Here is a 25,317-nt window from a genome sequence, read left to right as displayed (position 1 = left end):
GAAATGACGTAAGCAACCCGAGCTCTCTCGCTAGAGTATGTGTTGGGTTGGAGAGAGAACACAATATCACACTGGGTGAGAAAGGAGCGGCACTCCGTGGGCTGCCCGGAGTAGCAAGGTGGGTTATTAACCCTAGGTTCCGGAGGCTCGGCAGGCCAGGAAGTAACAGGTGGCACGAGACGAAGACTCTGGAACTGTCCAGAGAGGTCGGAAACCTGAGCGGCCAGGTTCTCCACGGCATGGCGAGCAGCAGACAATTCCTGCTCGTGTCTGCCGAGCATGGCTCCTTGGATCTCGACGGCAGTGTTACGAGCATCTGTAGTCGCTGGGTCCATTCCTTGGTCGGATCCTTCTGTTATGCAGGTGAATGAGGACCCAAAAGCGACTTGGCGAAAACAGAGTTTTTAATCCAGTAAAGTTACTATACAAACAAAAGGCATAATACTACTCGTAATGACGAGAACAGACTGGAGACTTGATCAAGAACTGCAGGTTGCCTCGGGAAGGCACTTGAACCTAGCAGACTCAGACACCTGCTCACCACGCAGCATCTGAGGGAAACACGACACGACAGGGCAATACATAGACACAGCACGGTGAACAATAGATAAGGATCCGACAGGGCAGGAACGGAAAACAAGGAGAGAAATAGGGACTCTAATCAGGGAAAAGGATCGGGAACAGGTGTGGGAAGACTAAATGATTGATTAGGGGAATAGGAACAGCTGGGAGCAGGAACGGAACGATAGAGAGAAGAGAGAGCGAGAGAGTGAGAGAGGGAGGGGGAGAGAGAGGGATAGAAAGAGGGAAAGAACCTAATAAGACCAGCAGAGGGAAACGAATAGAAGGGGAAGCACAGGGACAAGACATGATAATCAATGACAAAACATGACACAGACAGATTACTCTTCTCTTTTCAACGGTAGGCCTTTGCTTTCCAAACTATGTTTTTCCAACAATGGTATTTTGAAATTTGAAAAGGGTAAACAGACAGCCGCAACCAACCATAGAAATATATTCCATAGATGGCAGTTCCCAGACAGTCAGGACTGGCAGCTGTTGCTAGTGTACCCATGACTTTAACACCAGGGTAAGTGGCCCCAAAACTCTTCTATGGATTATATGTCTATTCCCACAATGCAACAAGCTGTATATTTGGCGCGGATGCTGCCCAAATTGCGGGCCTTCCCGACTGTAGGCTAAATAAAGGAAACACTTGAGTAAATGAGGAATACAAAGTTTATGTTATGGTGTGTGGGGTGCATTTTTCTGGCATGGTTTAGGTACACTTGCTGTTCTGGCAGCTCATTGTGGCCCAACACCCTTTAAAGACACTTTATGTTAGTGTTTCCTTTATTCTGGTAGTTACCTGTATGCTTGTCATAATTTTATCCAGTTATTTTTCAGAAACTATTGATCCTCTGTGGCTAAATTATGCTATCTGGTGTATTTTTAACATTGAGATTACATATCCAATATTGGACTACATATCCAATATATACTGTATATACTGTATAAAAAAAAATAAATATATATATATATATACTACATATCCAATATACACTGTATATACTGTATAATATATACTGTCCATGTGTTTTATTTCTTAATTTTTTTGCTGCCTCTTGGGCCCCCCACGGGACTGACCCCAGGGTCTTCAGCCCCAGTAAACCCCTGCATTAATCCGGTCCTGTATGTGCACCATGGGGTTGCCCCACAACCTTTTGTTAGGTTATCAGCTGCACAATAAGCTTATTGTGCGGGAGATGCAAAAAAAGATCAGACGTTATTACCAATAGGAAAAGGCTGGTGCATCCCTGGTTGTGTAACCACATGGACCATCGTAAGCACTGTCTGCAGACACTTTTGCCTGATTACACAAGCAGTAAAGAGTGTTCAGTGTGGAATAAAACTAAGAGGCACAGTGCAGCCAGCCAGGTGTTATTTGTAAGTCGCTCTGGATAAGAGCGTCTGCTAAATGACTTAAATGTAATGTAAATGTGTTACAGGTTAGAGAGCACAGATTTCTTTCCTTTTGCATTTATATGAAAAAACATACACTTATTACACACAAACTATTTAACACAAACATACACACAAGACAGGTATTCATTGTATCCATTGTGAGGTGAATATGTTTTTCTTGCCTCAAATTGCTATTTGTTGGTTGGTCTAGCTTTGCAGCATTTGATTTGGCTTGACCTCCATGCATGTCCGTGCCGTGTCTTTACTATCATTAAATTGAAGACTTAGTTTTTTATCAAAGATTCTCTGTAATTAGTATTAAGGCGATCAAACTGATTTATCATGTAACTGTAATTAACTAGGAAGTCGGGGCACCAAGGAAAATATTCAGATTACAAAGTTATAATTTCCTAATATAACCTTTCAGATATTTTCATATCTGATCCATAGTCTTCCGATTAATGAATTATTTACTTTACCTCACGTTAGTCTCATTCCAAATGTCGTAAATTGTTGGTTATCTGCACAAACCCAGTCTTCACTATGAGTCAACCATACATAAATTGTCTTAAATCATGTATTTATTACTAACTAAGTAATTCACAGAAATGTAATTCACAGAAACACATGAACACTCACTCATTTGGGAACAATTGCAATCAATATATATATTTACGCTCAGTGTGTCGTCTTGATCGCTGTTGAAAAGTTTGTTTCTGTTGGAGAGTTTCCGTCCTCTCTCTCTCTCTCTCTCTCTCTCTCTCTCTCTCTCTCTCTCTCTCTCTCTCTCTCTCTCTCTCTCTCTCTCTCTCTCTCTCTCTCTCTCTCTCTCTCTCTCTCTCTCTCTCTCTCTCTCTCTCTCTCTCTCTCTCTCTCTCTCAGAGGGGATAGTTCAGAATGACATTCATTAATGTTGTTGTAGAATGGATGTTTTGGCGGTTGTCCTTCTTCACGTTCAATGATACCAAATTCCTAGCTGCAGACTAGTAATTAATATCAAAGACTTGTTCTTCTTCTTTCAGTATCAATAGTCTATGGTTCGTGGTATGGTTCAAAGATTCAGCAATGGTCTGCAACCTTTGTCCTCCCGTGATTGAGAGAAACATGGTCTACTGAGAATTTCTCAAAGTTGGGTTTTATTTGGTATTGCAGAAAAGGGCTGTCAGGATGCCTGACCCTAACTGGGCTCATGGGCGGTCCTCTGATTTAGTTAAACTCAAAAGGGAATTGGAGTTTCCTTCATTGAACAGTCCAAAATCACATTACACAATTTTACAAACAGTATCATACTCACTCATTCATCTTATACAACAATTAGATGTAAACCTCATATCTGAGGCTATTATATCAACAGCGTTATGGTAATGTGGCCACACCGTCTCCCATGAGTTTCCCCAAGTTGTAACAAACGGACCAGTTCGTAGCTGGATTCTTCACCGATCTTTTATACCTTCTCCAGAACATGAAATTTGTTCGGACCTCAAGTTCTGTGAGGTGGAAGGATTTCCTTTGTTTTCTATGAAACTTCACTCTATCTCTATACTGTGTGGCCATGAGGCAGGGTCTTCCCTAGAAATTTACGACCTCACTCTGACCACAGCAGTCTGGTTGTAGAAGCAGAGAGCGGGGGATGGTGCTTGCTGTACCCAAATAGGGCAACGCCATGACATCCGTGTGTTACTGAAATAAAGTGCAATGCCTTTCCAGAATTCCAGACTAATTATTTCCAGTCCAGATACCAGATGTATTGTGCATCTTGCTAGAAGACCATTTTATCCTGTTGGTGGGAGGAATTCAATTTATTTTTCTTTGAAGGTTATGTTTCCCTTGAGTTTCCTTGACTTTCACTCAGACAAAACAAAACCTTGGAAGCAAGACATGGTTGTCAGAATAAACAGAGTAAACACAAACACACACTTCATAAATTTAAACTGTTTCAAATGAGCTCCAGCGAGGATTTGCTAAGGCTGAGTGACTTTATCTTTTCAGAGGCAGCAGAAAAGCAGCTAAGTGACTTGATGGGGTGAGAAGCAGGTCTCCACGTGTGCTTCGGCCTGTGAATTCTCATGTTGAGTTAGTGAGGTAACATTAATGTGAGTGAGTCACTCTCTATCAGGCACAGAGTGCCTTTCACTGCACAGCTCCAACGCAACACATCACACAGGGATCTACTGTAACAGGGAAGCCCTGAAGAGGGATAGACACGATTGAATTTGGCAGCTTGTCAGAGGCTGTGCACACACATTCAAAACACAGGGCCTTGTTTCACATTTTTGCCAACAAAATGCTAACACACTAAGGACATTTGCAATCAAGATTTTTTCTGAAACAATATTTCTGTAGATGGTATCCCTGAAAAGCGGTTCTAAAGGTACCTAAGCGTTGCAGGGTGTAGGATGTCGTACTGTATGGCGTGTAACTGCGCTTGTGTGATTTGAGCTGAAGAGTAAGACAATTGAGCTAAGAGTAAGGTCTGTTTGTTGCACATTATTATGCAAAGCAGGAAGTGTGCTTGTTTGTCTGTAAATCACATTCGATTTTTGTATTGTGTTCCAGGGAAGGTCTGACTGCAACATTCTATTTAAATCGCACAGGCTGCAGTGAGAGTTTATCTGGCCTTGCTGTAATGTGAGAAATCATTACACTGCAGTTTCTGGGCTGATACTGTTGTTTTTTTGTAGAACAGAAGGAAAATCCTAAGAAAAAGGGCATTTGATAATGGGAGCTTGAATGCATCTGTGACGTAGAAGTCTGTCACTGGCCGCGGGCAGCATTTGGTTCTTTAACGCACACACATATTCATCACTCCTCCCTGCGCCATTATAAGATAAGTTAACAATGTGGGTCGACACACAAATTAACTTCTGTCTTGGTGCATGCATTTCACACTTGTCAATGTTCATATTTGAGAGATAAAATAATTATTATACTTATCAATGTTGTGGATGAGCGCATTGTTTGTTTGTTCTGTTCCTCTCTCTCCATCTCTGTAGCTTCCGGGTCTGCTGGAAAAGGACCCGAGCTAAGGGAATTGGGTTGGCTTTATAGTGCCTGTCCCAAATGGCTCATTAAAGATATTGTCAGTAGTGATCTAATGTTGTAAATGGTATGTTGTGATATTGTTTAAAACCGTGTTGCAATGTATATCCTTTAGTATGTTTAGTTCATGGAAAATTTAGGTTTGTATTGTTAATTGATTAATTAATTAGGGTTAATTGTTCTGAGGGGAGGGGCTAGCCCTACAAAAGGAGCCTCTCTTTCAGTCATGGAGAGGCATTTTTGGATTGAGCTGTGGATGGGGCAGCATTGTTTTTAAGCTGTCCCATAAGGTAGACGTTGATGGCAGTACTGTTGTTTTTTGTTCCGGAATCACTTGTAAATAAACACCTTTGCACAGAAGAACTTTTGCGGCTCCGCCATCTTTTTATTTTGATAGAGGTTAGGTTATCCAGTTTAGCCTTCTGGCCTACTCTACGTGACAGCATCCATTCAAAACAGGCCCATTTAAAAGTTAGGTCAAAGAGTAAACTAGAAATGATCCTGCTAGGAAACTGCTCTGAGAATTATCGGTCCCCAGCTTCTTGACTCATCCTGTAGCTCTCTGGCTTGTTTCTGGAGCGCAGGCCAAACAAATCAATTCCTTTCCTCCGTCTTCCAATTTCCTCCTTTCTTGTCTTTGTGGCCGATATGAGCAGATACATGTCAATTAGTCAAATGAGCGAAGCTGTTTTGAAAGCAGGTTGGTATATTGGGATGACTCATGTACTGGAGGCAGCTCTGATGGCACAGCCACAAAGTCATAAAATCAGGTTTTAAACCTAACCCTTACCTTAACCCTAACATTAACCACACTACTAACCTTATAAACATTCATGTTCATACATTTTTATGATACAGTGGCTTGCGAAAGTATTCACCCCCCTTGGCAATTTTCCTATTTTGTTGGCTTACAACTTTGAATTAAAAAATATTTTTGGGGGGGGGTTGAATCATTTGATTTACACAACATGCCTACCACTTTGGTGGTAACATGTCTACCAACAATCTTTAAGTCATACCACAGATTCTCAATTGGATTGAGGTCTGGGCTTTGACTAGGCCATTCCAAGACATTTAAATGCTTCCCCTTAAACCACTGGAGTGTTGCTTTAGCAGTGTGCTTAGGGTCATTGTCCTGCTGGAAGGTGAACCTCCATTCCAGTCTCAAATCTCTGGAAGACTGAAACAGGTTCCCCTCAAGAATATTCCTGTATTTAGCGCCATCCATCATTCCTTCAATTCTGACCAGTTTCCCAGTCCCTGCCAATGTGTTCTGGGTGTGATGAGAGGTGTTGGGTTTGCACCTGACATAGCAATTTCCTTGCACCTGACATAGCATTTTAGTCTCATCTGACCAGAATACCTTCTTCCAGATGTTTGGGGAGTCTCCCACATGCCTTTTGGCGAACACCAAACGTGTTTGCTTATGTTTTTCTTTAAGCAATGGCTTTTTTTCTGGCCACTCTTCCGTAAAGCCCAGCTCTGTGGAGTGTATGGCTTAAAGTGGTCCTATGGACAGATACTCCAATCTCCGCTGTGGAGCTTTGCAGCTCCTTAAAGGTTATCTTTGGTATCTTTGTTGACTCTCTGATTAATGCCCTCCTTTCCTTGTCCTTGAGTTTTCATGGGTGGCCCTCTCTTGGCAGGTTTGTTGTGTTGCCATATTCTTTCAATTTTTTAATAATGGATTTCATGGTGCTCTGTTGGATGTTCAAAGTTTCTGATATTTTTTTATAAACCAATCCCGATCTGTACTTCTCCACAACTTTTTCCCTGATCTGTTTGGAGAGCTCCTTGGTCATCTTGATGCCACTTGCTTGGTGGTGCCCCTTGCTTAGTGTTGTTGCAGACTCTGGGGCCTTTCAGAACAGGTGTATACATACTGAGATCATGTGACAGATCATGTGACACTTAGATTGCACACAGGTGGACTTTATTTAACTAATTATGTGACTTCTGAAGGTAATTTGTTGCACTAGATCTTATTTAGGGGCTTCAGAGCAAAGGGGGTGAATACATATGCACGCACCACTTTTACGTTTTTAATTTTGTAAAATATTTTGAAACAAGTATTTATTTTTATTTCACTTAACCAATTTTGACTATTTTGCGTATGTCCATTACATGAAATATAAATTAAATTACAATTAAATTACAGGTTGTAATGCAAGGGGGATGAATACTTTTGCAGGGCACTGTATACTATATAGCCAATTGTCACGGTTGTTGTAAGAACGGGACCAAGGCGTAGCGGATATTGAGTTCCACATATTTATTCTAAAGTGAAACTTTAGCCAAAAACAAATAAATCCAATAAACGAACAACGGAACGTGACTACGTTGTGCACATGCACAAACACAAAATAATATCCCACAAACACAGGTGGGAAAAATAGCTACTTAAATATGATCCCCAATTAGAGACAACGATCACCAGTGGCGTCTAATTAGGAATCATACAAAACATCAACATAGAAAAAATAAACTAGAACACAACATTGAAATAATTAACTAGAATAGCCCCTAGTCACGCCCTAACCTCTTACACCATAGAGAAACAATGGCTCTCTATGGTCAGGGCGCGACAGTACCCCCCCCCCCCCCCCCCAAAGGTGCGGACTCCGACCACAAAACGGCTCCGATGTAGGTCATAGCCCCCACCCAGGCCCCGGATCTGGCCATCGCCGTCGCTGGAGTTTCCGGACTGTGGACCGTCTCTGGAGGTTCCGGACCATCGCGGGAGGTTCCGGACCGTGGACCGTCATGAGAGGTTCCGGACCGTGGACCGTTGTGGTAGGTTCCGGGCCGTGTACCGTCGCTGGAGGTTCCGGACCGTGGACCGTCGCTGGAGGTTCCGGAACGTGGCCCACGGACAGTCGCGGGAGGTTCCGGACCGGGCACCGTCGCAGGAGGTTCCGGACCGGGGACCGTCACGGGAAGCTCCAGACCGGGGACCATCGCGGGAAGCTCTGGACTGTGAATGCGCACTGGAGGCCTAATGCGTGGAGCCGGTACAGGTAGCACCGGACTGGTGACACGCACTTCAGGACGAGTGCGGGGAGCAGGCACAGGACGTACCGGACTGGGGAGGCGCACTGGAGGCCTGATGCGTGGAGCCGGCACAGGTTGCACCGGACTGGTGACACGCTCTTCAGAGCGAGTGCGAGGAGGAGGCACAGGATGTACCGGACTGGGAACACGCACTTCAGGGCGAGTGCGAGGAGGAGGAGGCACAGGACGTACCGGACTGGGGCGGCGCACTGGAGGCCAAAACCGTGGAGCCGGCCCAGGTTGCACCAGACTGCTAACCGGATCCTCTGGTCGGATGTTGAGCAGAACACACTTGCACAACATCTCTCTCATCTCTCCCAACTTCCCCATTGCCTCCCTGACGGTCTCTGGCTCTTCAGGGTGAGTGCAGGGAGCAAGCACATGACGTACCGGACTGGGGAGACGCACTGGAGATCTGGTGCGTGGAACCGGCACAGATGGCACCGGACTGATGACCTGATCTTCAGCCCGCCTGCGCTGCAGCCTACTCTTTGCCAACATCATTCTCCGATATCCGTCTTCACACTGCTCCATCGACTCCCAGGCGGGCTCTGGCTCTCTCCTTGGGTTGACCGACCACCTCTCTATCGCCTGTTCCATGTGCTCTGTCTCTTCCCAAAAAAATCTTGGGGATGTCCTTGGGCATTCTGTGGCCGCGAACCCTGGCGTCATCGCTGTCCTCCATTATTACCTTCCGTCTGCCGCCAAGGAAGGGTTTTGCATCCACCCATCACTTCTTCTCATGTCCAAAACTCCTGTACCTCGTGGATACGCTGCTTGATCCTCTTTTGGTGGGATATTCTGTCACAGTTGTCATACGAACGGGAACAAGGCGCAGCGGATATTGAGATCCACATATTTATTCCAAAGTGAAACTTAAGCCAAAATCAAATAAATCAAATAAACGAACAACGGACCGTGACTATGTGGTGCACATGCACAAACACAAAATAATATCCCACAAACACATGTGGGATAAATAGCTACTTAAATATGATCCCCAATTAGAGACAATGATTACCAGCTGCATTTAATTGGGAATCATACAAAACACCAACAAAGAAAAAATAAACTAGAACACAACATAAAAATAACAATAATTGCTGAGGGCCCAGGGAGAGTTCGAATATGCAAAAATAACATCTCCAATAACAATAACATCTCCAATTCTGAAATGTGTATAATACACACTTGTTTGAAATAGGACAAATATAAGCACATACCAAATGATTATACAGGTAATAATTTAGAGCAGTGCTCTCTGTATCCTATTCTACAGTATATGTGTCTACGGTACTGTGAATATTCCAGTTAGACATGAACACAGGGCTGCATACATGGCTAATTCCCCATCTTGTTGTTGGAACATAAGGAGAAGACAGTCCTCCCTCCTCCTGCTTCTATTGCTCTCTCTAAGCAACCATACAATCATTTGCGGTGGTTTGTGATGTTGCCATGGCAACTGAAGTGTGCCCATGTAAGATGGACAGAGAGAGAGTGAGAGAGAGAGAGAGAGAGAGAGAGAGAGAGAGAGAGAGAGAGAGAGAGAGAGAGAGAGAGAGAGAGAGAGAGAGAGAGAGAGAGAGAGAGAGAGAGAGAGAGAGAGAGTGAAACTTGAATGATCTCTCTGCATTTTGCATAATCATGATGACATGGCCGGAGACACTTAGCTTTTTAAGTCCAATATCTTAAAAACTTGACTGCCGGCATACTTGACAATATCTTAAAAACTTCACTGCCGGTACTAATAAACAAAATACTAATGAACAAAATACCCCAAATATAGTTATTTTTATGATACAAGGCGAGACCCAGATGCAGACACAGGAGGCAGATTGTTGGAGTCTTACAATATTAATTAATCCAATAGGGTAAAGCAAGAGAATGGTCGTGGACAGGTAAAAAGGTCAAAACCAGTTCAGAGTCCAAAAGGTACCGAAGGGCAGGCAGGCGGGGAAATAGTCCAGAGTCAGGCAGGGGTCAAAACCGGGAAGGCTATCAAAAAGAGAAAAGCAAAAGGTGAAACGGGAAAAACGCACTGCTTGACTTGACTAACATACAAGACAAACTGGCACAGAGAGACAGGAAACACAGGGATAAATACACTGGGGAAAATAAGCAACACCTGGACAATCAACAATGTTTTTAATAGCTTGCCCAGGGACTGCGGTTGAAAATTAGTCGGCTTGCTAAAACAGGCACTTTTACTGAAACATTTATTAATGTGCGCTGTCCCTGTAAAAATGTAAATAAACGAAAAGAAAATCACAGGAACAGGTGAAACAGATTAGGGAGTGAGAGCTTTTGAGTGGGGTTTCCCTTTAAGCAGTATTATCCAAACAGCAGGCCACACCAGCCAATAGCTATTAGATATTATGTTCCACCAACTCTGCACATGGGTGGTTGCTTTATTTTAGGCGAGGACTTTATTCTTACAGACAAAGATTTATTGTACTGCACAAGTTCTACTTTAATTGTTTTTGATATGGCCAATACTTTGACATGGTGTTGCCATGTGGTACATGGTTGTCTCAAATTCTGTCACTCAATATATAAACCCTCTAATGACAATGCAGGTGGAGATACAGGCTGTGTGTGCCTTGTGCTGCTTTGTGTTAAGGTAGAGAACAGTGGTTGTCAACTCTCTCTTGAAATGTTGTCATGACTGGTGTCAAAGAAGGGGGCTGGCCCCTTTGTCCTCTTCTTGGCATTCTGTGGTTTGATGGCTTAAAGGGTCATCTGTGGTACCACCTCTACATGTTGGTAAACTAATCTTGCATTTAGACTAAACAATAACTACAGCTACTCCTCTCCAATACTACTTTCCCAAAGCAATTACTGCCTTTTGTCTGACCCTTGTAATTAGCTCAACATTTAGAAAAAGGTAACGCGCTTTTCACCCTGACCCAAACCCCCCAGCTGTGAAGGGTTTTGGGCAGAAGGGGGCACACAGTATTCTGCCATTTTGTCTAATTCGATAATGACTGTTTGCGAAGGGGCAGGCTGCATTTGTAAATGGAGGGGGACGGAAGGGTTTTTGCGGGTTGACTGACTGCCGTAACTACTTTCTGGCAGACTCAACATGCATAGAAAAGTCAGTGGTCATAAGCACATCCTTAAAAACATAGGTGCTGGGCTAATAAAGAATACTATTAAAGAACAAGAAGGCCCGCACACTGTTAAAGCTACAAATTCACTGATTTATTGACAACGTTTCGATCTGAAATGGATCTTCATCAGGTCAAACAAATTGAGTGCTCACATCCCAAAATATACACATTTCACCTCACATGACCATTGAGGACATGAAGCATGGTGGGTGCAAAAGCAATTTGTGTACCTCTAATAATTTAATAACAATGAGATGGGTACATGTAGTAGTTCCAGAAAATAATAAATATTTACAAAATGACCAAGTGGGTTACCTGGAAGGCAAGACAAATCAAAGTGACATATTCATGTAAGAAATGGTCTGATATCAAACTCTTGTTCAGACCTCTAGGAGACATGGTACACAAATGGTGAATCCAATACAATTCTCTTCTCAATAATATAGATTATCAGTATCTCTCCCCCTCCTAGGAGTCTTAACATGTTCGATGCCAATGTATCTCAAAGAGCTAATGGTGTGACGAGCCTCCATGAAATGCGCAGCCATCGGGTTTCTCTGGTCAAGTGTCCTGATATTACTCCTGTGTGCTGCTCGTTTTGTTTTTCCTACATAGCATAGACCACAAATACACTTGATCAGGTATAGCACATTTTTTGTGGAACATGATGCCCTTAATCTTAATGGCCTTGCCCGTAATAGGGTGAGAGTGACACCGCAATGGGTTTTTAGAAAGAAATCTACAAAAGCAGAAATATTTTCAGTCAATGGAGGCCACAATAGGTATCCCTGGTGGCTTATCCAGTAGTTTGTGTATTTTGGTAGGGCATGAATAAAGTTAATGACTGGATAGTCTACTTTCATGAACTCATATTATTTTTGCATAATGTCTCCACTTTCCACAAGAGACTTCAGCTTGCAGTGAATCTCTTCTTTGAACAGTGGTGTGGGGTCACGTGACAATTTCTGATAGAAAGTGGTGGTGTTCAAATAGTCCCCAGATCTGATTCACATAGTCATCACGGTTTAACAACACCACAGCTCCGCCCTTGTCATCAATTACGTACTATCAAAGTGGAATCATTTTTTAAACATCCAATGCTTGTCTCTGTTTAGGGAGATTATTGCAGACTCTGTATTCTCACTTTAATATTCAAAATCTGAGACATCTTTTTCCACCAATCTGTAGTATGTTTCTAGGGAGGGATTTCTGTATCTGGCCGAAAAATGGTGGATTTGCCTCAAAACGGGGTATTCGTTCTGGTGGAAATGTAATTCTCTATTGTGTCACCCATAGTCTGAACACTCGTCTCACCCATACTTGACACATCCACATTTGGAAATAATTTCTGAAATGCTATTGTGGTGTCAAAGTCATTACATGATGCAGTGGGGATGAAAGATAAACCCTTACTCAACGCCAACTCACATGAAGTGATGATGGGACGTGAAGAAAGGTTAATCACACTCAGGCATTCTGACTGTGTCCAATTGCAGCCTTGCTCCTCTGTTCTTCTTGCCCCTCCTACACTTCTTCCACATCTGCGGTGCTGCTGACCCCTGTCGGGCCATTGAGGGTATCCTCTTCCCCCTCGCTTGCGTCCTAAAAAAGATCCACTCCCATGGGAATCATAGCTGTAATCTGAATCTGCATCAAGAGAAGATGCACTTAAGTGTGGAGGTAGGGTAACCTGTTTTGGGTAGTCTCTGACATCACTGCATGTCCTCGATGTGGATTCCCTCTCTACAGATACACCTCATTTTGTTCATAGTCATTGAAGTGCTGCTCAAACTTCTTAATCTTCATCGCTGTGATGTCCTGCTCCTGGTAATTTTTTAATTTCAATAGTGTGTTCTCCATATTTGTGCAACTAGTTTACTGTGTCCCCCAATGCCCGACAGATGGGGACACGCACCAGGCATGAGTGCACAGGGCATCCGTCTTTCTAATCTCTATATGTTGAGGTAACTACAGGTGTCAGGCAATCGATCAACCACATGTATTTATAAAGCCCTTTTTACATCAGCAGATGTCACAAAGTGCTTATACAGAAACCCAGCCTAAACCCCAAAACAGCACAAATGCAGATGTACTGTAGAAGCACGATGGCTAGGAGAAAATCCCTAGAAAAGCAGGAAGCGAAGAAAAAACCTAGAGGATCCAGGCTTTGAGGGGTGGCCAGTCCTATTTTGACTGTGCCGGGTGAAGATTATAAGAGTAAATGGCCATTAAAGCCAGATCGTTCTTCAAGATGTTCAAACGCTCATAGATGACCTGCAGGGTCAAATAATAATCACTGTGGTTGTAGAAGGTGCAACAGGTCAGCACCTCAGGAGTAAATGTCAGTTGGGTTTTCATAGCTGAGCATTCAGAGGTCAAGACAGCAGTTGCGGTAGAGAAAGAGAGAGAGATAGAGAGAGGGAGAGAAAGCGAGATAGAGGGAGAGAGACGAAAACAGCAGGTCCGGGACAATGTAGCATATCCGGTGAGGCCAGAGTTCCATAGCTGCCGGCAGAACAGTTGAAACTGGAGCAGCAGCACGACAAGGTAGCACGTCTGGTGAACAGGTCAGGGTTTCATAGCCACAGAAAAAACATCAGAAACTAGATCAGCAGCACGAACCGGTGGACAGGTAGTCCTGACGCATGGTCCTTAGGCTCAGGTACTCCAGAGGGGAGAGAAAGAGAGACAGAGAGCAGGAGAGAGAGAGATGGTAGAATTAGAGGGAGCATATTTAAGTTCACACAGGACAACAGATAAGACAGGGGAATTTTACCAGATAGGACAGACTGACCCTAGCCTCCTGGCACATAGACTATTGCAGCATATATTCTATTTTTAAAATGTTTATTTTACCTTTATTTAACCAGGCAAGTCAGTTAAGAACAAATCCTTATTTTCAATGATGGCCTAGGAACAGTGGGTTAACTGCCTGTTCAGAGGCAGAACGACAGATTTGTACCTTGTCAGCTCGGGGTTTGAACTTGCAACCTTCCGGTTACCTTCCGCTCTAACCACTAGGCTACCCTGAGACAGGGGGGGGTCGGGACGCTGTGTCACTGTCAGACGATACCCCCGGACAACACTAGAGGGATATCAACAGACCACCAACTTACTACCCTGAGACAAGGCTGACTGTAGCCCACAAAGATCTCCTCCACCGCATGAGCATGAGGGGGGCGCAAAATCGGAAGAAGAACGTCAGTGACTCAACCCACTCAAGTTGAGTATAGCGGGGAAAAAGCCTGGCAGATGTGAAGCACCCCTCCTAGGGACGGCATGGAAGAGAACTTGTACTAGTTTGATTTTATTTTATTTTATTTGTAAGCCAGTGACTCAGCCCCCGTAATAGGGTCAGAGGCAGAAAATCCCAATGGAGAGAGGGGAGCCGGCCAGGCAGAGACAGCAAGGGCAGTTCATCACTCCAGTGCCTTGCCATTCACCTTCGCACCCCTGGGCCAGATTGTACTCAATCATAGGATCTACTGAAGAAATTAGTCTTCAGTTGAGATTTAAAGGTTGAGACAGAGTCTGCGTCTCTCACATGAATAGGCAGACCATTCCATAAAAATGTTGCTCCAGAGGAGAAAACTCTGCCTCCAGCTGTTTGCTTAGGAATTCTAAGGACATTAAGGAGGCTTGTGAACGTAGGGTACGTGTAGGTATGTAAGGCTGGACAAAAGTATAGAGATAGGTAGGAGCTTGTCCATGTAATGCTTTGTAGGATAGCAGTAAAATCTTGAAATCAGCCATAGCCTTAACAGGAAGCCAGTGTATACGCTAGCACTGGAGTAATATGATAACATTTTGGGGTTCTAGTCAAGATTCTAGCAGCCGTACTTAGCACTAACTGAAGTTTATTTAGTGCTTTATCCGGGTAGCCAGAGTGTAGAGTACTGCAGTAGTCTAATCTAGAAGTATTCGCTTTTCTGGATAACTTTTGGACAAAATGTTATGATTTTTGCAATATTACTGTCAAGGCTCAGGAGAAGACCCAGAAGCTGACAGTTTAAAAGTAACAAAAGTTATTACAAAAACAGGGGGGACAGGCAAACAACAGGTCAAGGGCAGGCAGAGGTCAGTATTCCAGAGCAGAGTCCGAAATGTACAGAACGGCAGGCAGGCTCAGGTTCAAGGCAGGGCAGGGCAGGCACAAGTCAGTAATCCAGTGAGGTGTTACAAGGTACAGAACGGCAGGCAGGCTCATGGTCAGGGCAGGCAAAATGGTCAAAACCGGGAAACCCAGATAGCAGGAACTAGAGAATACAGGAGAATACGATGGTGGGTTTGAAGAAAAACAAAACGAACTGGCAACAGACAAACAGAGAACACATAAATAGACTGGGAATAATGGGGAAGATGGGAGACACCTGGAAGGGGTGGAGACAATCAAAGACAGGTGAAATAGATCAGAGTGTGACAGTTATGAAAAAAAGCTGCCCTTGAAATATTTTTGATATGTTCGTCAGAAGAGAGATCAGAGGTCCTTCACAGTTTATTCAAGATGAATTGCCAGATCAAACAACAGATCACTTTATTTCTTGGGACCTAGAATTAAGATCTCTGTTTTGTCTGAGGTTAAAAGTTTTAAAAATGCCCCATCCACTTCTTTATGTCTGAAACACAGGCTCCCAGGGTAGCAAATTTTGTGGCTTTACCATGTTTAACCAGAATGTACAGCTGTGTATCGTCTGCATAGCAGTGAAAGTTGACATTGCATTCCCTAATGACATCACCAAGAGGTAGAATATATGGTGAATATATAGAATATATAGTGAAAACAATAGCGGTCCTAAAACGGACCTTTGAGGACAAACCATCCACAGAGATATCTTTCCGAAAGATAAGATGTAAACCAGGCAAAAACTTGGCCGTGTAGGCCAATAAGGGTTTCCAATCTCTCCAAACGAATGTGGTGATCGATGGTGTCAAAAGCGGCACTTAAAATCTGGGAGCACGAGGACAGATACACAGCCTTGGTCTGACACCATTATAAGGTAATTCATCACATTCACAAGTGCAGTCTCAGTACTATGACGGAGTCTAAAACCAGACTGGAGCGTTTCATGTACGTAATTTATGTCTTCAGGAAGGCAGTGAGTTGCTACACAACAGCTTTTTCTAAAATGTTTGAGAGAAATGGGAGATTCAAGGGAAGTCATTGTTTTGGGAAAGTTGAAGGTGAGTAGTTGATATTGTGTAGGCTAAATACAAGACCAGATTTACCAACGTGGACAGGTGGTACCACAGGTGACATTTGAAACCATCAATCCCACCATAATTTAAAGGTACTATACTTTGGAAAAAAAGAGGTGAGATGTGAACTTTGTGAGGCCAGACTCAAAGTTGAATAATTGTTTGAGTGTACCATGCACTGTGTGTTATTGGGTCAGTGGCCTGTTTTGCATGCTCGGCTGAAGTAATAGTAGACGGACAGTCGGAGCGGTGCCCTGTCATTCAGCCCAAGGGCCTGTATAAGCCGAAGCGGCGGTGGCGTAAAGGAGAATGTTCTGGGTGAAAGGGGAGAGGTCGAAAGGTTGTGGAAAGCATGATGCGAACCAGGAACATCTTGTGGCCATTGTCACGGCTGACCTGTTCCGTCATATGAGGGCTGTTAGTGTGCAGTACGCAACACAAACACATATACACATGTATCCACAGCAGGATGAGCAAACTGTGTGGTTATGTATCTGCCAGACATTCATGTTCCAGGTTTGTCTTTCACCCCCCCCTCTTTGTCCTCATGTGCAGTTGCAAACCGTAGTCTGGCTTTTTTATGGCGGTGTTAGAGCAGTGGCTTCTTCCTTGCTGAACGGCCTTTCAGGTTATGTCGATATATTACGCGTTTTACTGTGGATATAGATATTTTTGTGCTTGTTTCCTCCAGCATCATCACAAGGTTGATTTGAACATTTTGCATCAAAGTTCGTTCATCTCTAGGAGACAGAACACGTCTCCTTCCTGAGCGGTATGATGGCTGTGGGGTCCCATTGTTGGTGGCAAGGAAGTCAGGCGCAGGAGAACGAACTTGGTATAAACTGAGTTGTTTAATAAATTCTGACAAAACTCCAAAAGAACCGAAATGTACAAAATAACAAAGTGGGTACAAAACCCGTCGCACATCACATACAATCAAAACAATCTCCGACAAGGACATGAGGGGAAACAGAGGGTTAAATACACAACATGTAATTGATGGGATTGGAACCAGGTGTGAAGGAAGACAAGACAAAATCAATGGAAAATGAAAAATTGATCAGTGATGGCTAGAAGGCCGGTGACGTCGACCGCCGAACACTGCCCGAACAAGGAGAGAGAGGGACGGACTTTGGCGGAAGTCGTGACACCCATGGGGTTTATACTTGCGTATTATTGTTTGTACAGATGTACCTTCGGGCATTTGGAAAATTCAAGGATGACCCAAACTTGTGGAGGTCTTGGCTGATTTCTTTAGATTTTCTCATGATGTCAAGCAAAGAGGCACTGAAGGTAGGCCTTGAAATACATCCACAGGTACACCTCCAATTGACTCAAATTATGTCAATTAGCCTATCAGAAGCTTCTGCAGCCATGACATCATTTTCTGGATTCTCCAAGCTGTTTAAAGGAACAGTCAACTTGTGTATGTAAACCTCTGACCCACTGGAATTGTGATACAGTGAATTACAAGTGAAATAACCTGTCTGTAAACAATTGTTGGAAAAATGTCTTGTGTCATACACAAAGTAGATGTCCTCACCAACTTGCCAAAACTATAGTTTGTTAACAAGAACTTTGTGGAGTGGTTGAAAAACTAGTTCTAATGACTCAAACCTAAGTGTATGTAAACTTCCGACTTCAACAGTATGTATATCCAAATCCACCCCCTGGATGTCTTCAATGAAAACATTATTGAAATGTTTTAGCCCATGAAATGCGTGTGTTGTACTGTGCGGCCTGGAATTTAGGGTCTGACATGACAGAAAACAACATTTTGTAATGGTTTCTTTCCAAGCAGGATAATTATATCACTTCTTTGACATTTTCTGTAAATTCATACTTTTTTGGGCTGGCTTGTAGTTTTAGAAACCTATGTGTTAGACCTCATAGCAGAATGCTTTCTTCAGCATCCATGCTGCCGGAGCCCTGAAGGTACGCCATATCCTTTCTGCAGCGCACCAGCTGCTCATTGGAGCTGCACATTTTCAGCATCATCAGCCAAATGAAGCTGCAGTACGAGATGTACCAGTCCTTCCTCCCCTACCATGATACAGACACACACACACACACACACACTTGATATAGTCCTTTATACCGTCTCTTCGCTTTACTCAATATCCTGTTGATGGATTTGCTCCAAAACACCAATTATTTTTTTAATCGCATGTTCATTGCCTTGTTGACCTCCCTCCACTTTCTAAATATTTTTAAGTCTCAATAATTGTGCCATTTTGATGCCCTGCAGCATTGCATGTGTCAAAGGGACATTGCTTGTCATTCAGTGTTAGTTGAACGGTTTCTTATTAGGATGTCTTATGAAACCTGACGGATCAGAAAAAAAACTTCACTCACAGCTGTAGGCAAAAGAAGTTTAATGATTAATGGCTCTTCTTCTTGTGTAAGAATTACTGTTTAAAGTCTTTCATCTAATGTTTTAGAAGTTCCCCTTCTAAAACAGTTCTCCTTATATGTGAAAAAATATTTTTAACTGCCAACTTGAAATTTATCTAATTCTGTTCTCTAAGAATGTAGCTTTCTGTTGTAATGAGGCAAGGAATTCAGACACTTTCTAGAGTAATTATTAACATGTCATTATATATGACCCAACAAAATATTAAGTAGTGAGAAAGCTGTTTTCCTTGAGAAATATATTAGAGGACGGCTTCACTTACCCTACACACAGAGCCTAGCAGCACCATTCATTCTAATGTGACAATAAAATCTTGGCAAAGTGCTTGAGGTACAATTACAATGTACTGCTGCATGAAAGGTAAAATGGTTAGTGGCTATGTTCATAATTAAGAGTTATTAATAGTCTCTGTACAGTATGTTCAATACACCAACCCTTCCTGAGTGTTGGGTGGCCTGGATAGGGCTGTATATATTACTGAGTGCTCAGTTTCCCACAGCTATAGTGTCCAACTGTATTGACAATTAATAACTTACTCCCAACACATACGGCCTTAGCCAGAGATCGCCGATACTAACACCTAACAATGACATGATAACATGATATAACATTATTTCTCATAAAGTGCTAGTAGACCTGTGTCATTATGTTGTAATGACTCTGACATTGAATGAGTCATATCCACAACTAGACAGTGTTTTTTTTTGTTAACTCTAGAGGAGGCTAAGTTCCGTCTTCTCTCTGTCCCCACAGGGATGACTTGCCAGGCCAGGAGTTCGTATGTGACCAGCGAGATAAAGTGGGGCTACCGCTTCATGCCGGTGCTCACCCTGGAGGATGGCTTTTACGAGGTGGACTACAACAGCTTTCACGACATCCACGAGACCAACACCCCCAGCTGCAGCGCCAGAGAGCTGGCTGAGATTAATTGCCGCATCCACCTGCCCTTCACCTGGTCTGTGGCCAGCAAGCTCAGCCAGCAGGGGGTGCTGGAGCCCGAGGGCCGCGAGAAGAAGCATACTACACTGGTAACCCAGGAAGAAGGGCTAGAGGAGCAGACAGAGAGGAACGGTGACATTGCTAATATAGAGAGCGAGTCCAAAGTGTAGAGGGGAGAGAACTTAGGCCAGAGGGGCTGTATGGGGCTTACTGTGGTGTCTCTACTCCTCATGGCTGGCTGACCAGGTGAGCTGGTCCCAGGTCAAAGGTCAGGGCCAAGGCAGAAAAATGGGGAACCTTAGTTCAAGGATGGTCTGGTCCTAGGAACCCTGCAACAAGGACAGCTTTAGCCCTAAACAGGTCCTTTGCCCCCAAAAAATAGATGGTACATGACAATGGCTGGACTGAAAAGCTCTGTAATTGCATGTTTTGATAACATCGTTTTTTTCTTGAAGATATCAATTAATATTATTTCGTTTTTTTTATTCAAAGATTAAAACCTATACATATAAACATATATATTCTAGGATATTTGTATTTGTATTTTTTGTATATACTATCTGTTATGTTGCCAAAGTGTGAATATTTGACAAGAAGATGTTTGATACTGATTCATTTAGACCAGGTCTGTACATATTCTATGCCTTATGTACAAAGCTTTCCTTACATTAGAGTTTTAAGAAATATATAAGCATGTACAAAAACTCACTGTAGTTAATTTATTATATATTGTGTACATATGAGAATAATGGTGATTGTAATAGGCATGACAATATAACTCTTATTAACAATTCTGGATGAAAGCCCTATAGAATATTCAGCCTGGCCTAATGGACTAGTTACTTTAGACAGAAAGTAGGGAGGTTGGTCGGGGAGGATGGGTAGGCATAATGCGCATCCTTCTAGCAATCCACAGGTTGCGTGTTCAGGTTGCGTCTGGGACAACTGTAGCATTTTAGCTAAAACATCTCCTAACCATTTTCTAAGCTTATGCCAATTCACCTGACCTGCTACGTAAAGTTGCCTAACCCTAGTTGTTTTCGTTCTCCTAACCTTTTAACGTAAATGTCATAACCTTTGTTAGTTCCCTTAACTGCCAGCATAAATTCTCTTTATAATTCTCCTACTGGTGCAACAAGCAATCTGGTCTCAGAGGAGGACGTCATCCAAGATACGTTATCCAAGCAGCAGAATGTTTATTTTATACTAATACAATTGCTCAGAGAAATATTTTATTTATAAGTAATATAAAAAATATAAAAAAGAAAGGAGTAAAAATTGGCACGACGCTGAGCATTTCTCTAAAATGTTTTATGAGATTGGAGAACATAATGGGAGGGATCTTAGACCATTCCTCCTTACAGAATCTTACCAAATCCTTGATATCCTTCATCTGCTCCTATGGACTGACCTCTTCAATTCAAACCACAGGGTTTTCAAGTCCTGGCAGAGGCATCCGGGTTTTAGGCTAAAATATCCTGGTACTTGGTAAAGTTCATGATGCCTTTAACCTTAACAAGGGCCACAGGACCAGTGGAAGCAAAATAGCCCCATAAGATGAAGCACTTTTCTCCATATGCTTCCGTTTTTCGACGCCAAATCCACCGCTGGTGTGCATGGCCAAAGAGCTCTATTTTCATGTCATCTGACTATAGCACTGCCTGGAGTTTGCTAAACGGAATTGGCACTTGGATTGGAACCGGTGAGAAACATGCTCACTTTTCTAATATGAAGGACAGGCTTCCATCTTTCAATGTGTCTCTGAAGTGAACCCCACTGTGGTGTCCGGCCCATAGCGGACAAATGAAAGCACACTGGTACTACGAAAGAAGCCATGTGAGGGGAGCTTGGGGAAGAGCATCAAGGCCTACTCTAGCACCTTTCATTTAACGCAGTGCAGCCCGAGGGTGTTCATTTTCTTCTTTTTACATATTAGACCTCTTTATTTCTGTTGCAAAACTAAGTTTCTAAAAGCAATTTCTTTGTGTTTCCGGCAAAATGTTTGATTTGAAATAAAACAGTGTAATGTAACCTTACAATGTTATCACTTTACAAAATGGTTCTATTGCTTGTGCTGAAGAGCCATATACAGGGCTCAGACAGCAACAGTGTGTAATTTTGTTGCTGCAGAACGTTCTAGCTCTGCATGTCACTGATAGCACACCTGTATAACTTTGGCTTCTATGTGTCAATGAAAAACATTTGGGTAACACTTAAGTTACCCATATACAACGCAGTTAGTCTATAGCTAATTAAATGTTTTATTTGTGATCCATATTTGTTACAGGTGTAGGTACTGTGAAGTTATTGGTAATTAATCAGATGTTATCAAAGGGGTAGATATTTCAGCTATGTGGTATTTCAACAGCTTAATGTAAAGCGTTATAAACATGCAGGCATCATTGTTTAATCTGACTTCTGTCCAATCGCTGAACAAAGATTGAACGAAACAGACATGTTTATTATATCGACTCTTTTATTTGACTGTTTGTATTCATTTGTAATTATTAATTGTATCAGGTTATATTTTCAACATTACACTGAATTGCAAAATACTGGTTCATAAAATCTTCGATAATACTTTAACTAATACTTCTCACTCTCTTTTATTGATACAAATCTTATTTTACCTTGTGTTGATTTAATGAAATTGAGAAATATATTCACTCTGCGGTCAATAATTGATTGAAATGGACAATCATATTCGATCTAAAGGGCACTTTATGAAACCATGTGGTACAGGACCAAGAAATGGTGGTAGAGCTAGAATTTGGGAGGACCCAATGTTTTGGGTTGGGTTGTCATACTCAAACCCTGAAGGTTGCACAGTATACCACAGTATACCAACCCATAATTTATGGGAACTCAAGTCCTTTTGTTCTCCCAATTTGGAATACCTCACTATCAAATGCCAACCTCATTACCTCCTGAGAGAATTCTCTTCGTGTAATGTAGTTCGTCTGTTGTTTGAAGTGAGTCAGACCGAAATGCAGCGTGTAGGTTACTCATGACTTTTAATGAAGAATAATGCGGTACATGAAATAACTGACAATACAAAAACAACAAACGAGTGAAACTAATACAGCCTATCTGGTGACTAACACTAAGACAGGTACAATCACCCACGAAATACAACGCGCACTCAGGCTGCCTAAATACGGTTCCCAATCCGAGACAATGAGAATCAGCTGACTCCAATTAGGAATCGCCTCAGGCAGCCAAGCCTAACTAGACACACCCCTAATAATACACACTCCCAATTAATACAAACCCCAATACGAAATACAACATATAAACCCATGTCACACCCTGGCCTACCCAAACATATAACAAAAACACAAGATACAATGACCAAGGCGTGACACTTCGGTCGTGTGTATATTCCCCCTCAAGCCGACACCGCAACGGCTCTCAAGGAACTACACTGGACTATGTGCAAAATGGAAACCGCATATCCTGAGGTGGCATTTATTGTAGCTGGGGACTACCAAAGTTTTATCAATACATCGCCTGCAATACTCGCTCATCAAGAATTCTTGACCATAGCTGGTACCCCTTCTGGGACAGCTACAAGTATATTTAAAAAACATGGGTAGATGGCAGCATTTTTGCAAAAAAGAAAGTGCAAACCACCACATTACCACAACAAGGTGACTGGGAACATGGATGAGTACAAACAGTACAGCTATGCCCTTCGTAAGGCAATCAAACAGTCAAAATGTTAGTACTGAGACACAGTGGAGTAGCAATTCAACGACTTAGAACTGAGATTACATTTACATTTAAGTCATTTAGCAGACGCTCTTATCCAGAGCGACTTACAAATTGGTGCATTCACCTTATGACATCCAGTGGAACAACCACTTTACAATAGTGCATCTAAATATTTTAAGGGGGGGGAGGGGGTGAGAAGGATTACTTTATCCTATCCTAGGTGTTCCTTAAAGAGGTGGGGTTTCAGGTGTCTCCGGAAGGTGGTGATTGACTCTGCTGTCCTGGCGTCGTGAGGGAGTTTGTTCCACCATTGGGGAGCCAGAGCAGCGAACAGTTTTGACTGAGCTGAGCGGGAACTGTACTTCCTCAGTGGTAGGGAGGCGAGCAGGCCAGAGGTGGATGAACGCAGTGCCCTTATTTGGGTGTAGGGCCTGATCAGAGCCTGGAGGTACTGAGGTGCCGTTCCCCTCACAGCTCCGTAGGCAAGCACCATGGTCTTGTAGCGGATGCGAGCTTCAACTGGAAGCCAGTGGAGAGAGCGGAGGAGCGGGGTGACGTGAGAGAACTTGGGAAGGTTGAACACTAGACGGGCTGCGGCGTTCTGGATGAGTTGTAGGGGTTTAATGGCACAGGCAGGGAGCCCAGCCAACAGCGAGTTGCAGTAATCCAGACGGGAGATGACAAGTGCCTGGATTAGGACCTGCGCCGCTTCCTGTGTGAGGCAGGGTCGTACTCTGCGGATGTTGTAGAGCATGAACCTACAGGAACGGGCCACCGCCTTGATGTTAGTTGAGAACGACAGTTTGTTGTCCAGGATCACGCCAAGGTTCTTAGCGCTCTGGGAGGAGGACACAATGGAGTTGTCAACCGTGATGGCGAGATCATGGAACGGGCAGTCCTTCCCCGGGAGGAAGAGCAGCTCCGTCTTGCCGAAGTTCAGCTTGAGGTGGTGATCCGTCATCCACACTGATATGTCTGCCAGACATGCAGAGATGCGATTCGCCACCTGGTCATCAGAAGGGGGAAAGGAAAAGATTAATTGTGTGTCGTCTGCATAGCAATGATAGGAGAGACCATGTGAGGTTATGACAGAGCCAAGTGACTTGGTGTATAGCGAGAATAGGAGAGGGCCTAGAACAGAGCCCTGGGGGACACCAGTGGTGAGAGCGCGTGGTGAGGAGACAGATTCTCGCCACGCCACCTGGTAGGAGCGACCTGTCAGGTAGGACGCAATCCAAGCGTGGGCCGCGCTGGAGATGCCCAACTCGGAGAGGGTGGAGAGGAGGATCTGATGGTTCACAGTATCGAAGGCAGCCGATAGGTCTAGAAGGATGAGAGCAGAGGAGAGAGAGTTAGCTTTAGCGGTGCGGAGCGCCTCCGTGATACAGAGAAGAGCAGTCTCAGTTGAATGACTAGTCTTGAAACCTGACTGATTTGGATCAAGAAGGTCATTCTGAGAGAGATAGCGGGAGAGCTGACCAAGGACGGCACGTTCAAGAGTTTTGGAGAGAAAAGAAAGAAGGGATACTGGTCTGTAGTTGTTGACATCGGAGGGATCGAGTGTAGGTTTTTTCAGAAGGGGTGCAACTCTCGCTCTCTTGAAGACGGAAGGGACGTAGCCAGCGGTCAGGGATAAGTTGATGAGCGAGGTGAGGTAAGGGAGAAGGTCTCCGGAAATGGTCTGGAGAAGAGAGGAGGGGATAGGGTCGAGCGGGCAGGTTGTTGGGCGGCCGGCCGTCACAAGATGCGAGATTTCATCTGGAGAGAGAGGGAAGAAAGAGGTCAGAGCACAGGGTAGGGCAGTGTGAGCAGAACCAGCGGTGTTGTTTGACTTAGCAAACGAGGATCGGATGTCGTCGATCTTCTTTTCAAAATGGTTGACGAAGTCAT

The 25,317-nt window shown here is 43.5% G+C and overlaps 1 protein-coding gene across 1 annotated transcript in view; it reads left to right on the top strand.

The window, feature by feature from the left end:
- The window catches only part of LOC123999682 (G protein-activated inward rectifier potassium channel 2-like), a 111,712-nt gene extending 89,429 nt beyond the window's left edge, over positions 1-22,283 (top strand). Inside the window, exon 3 of the mRNA XM_046305664.1 lies at positions 19,528-22,283. Coding sequence (XP_046161620.1) covers positions 19,528-19,883 — 356 coding nt within the window. The 3' untranslated portion in view covers positions 19,884-22,283. The remainder of the gene's footprint in view (positions 1-19,527) is intronic.
- Positions 22,284-25,317: the final 3,034 nt, after the last annotated feature.

Source organism: Oncorhynchus gorbuscha, linkage group LG16 (genome assembly GCF_021184085.1).
Source record: "Oncorhynchus gorbuscha isolate QuinsamMale2020 ecotype Even-year linkage group LG16, OgorEven_v1.0, whole genome shotgun sequence".
Classification (NCBI taxonomy): Eukaryota; Metazoa; Chordata; class Actinopteri; order Salmoniformes; family Salmonidae; genus Oncorhynchus; species Oncorhynchus gorbuscha.
This window is presented reverse-complemented; position numbering and strand designations above follow the sequence as displayed.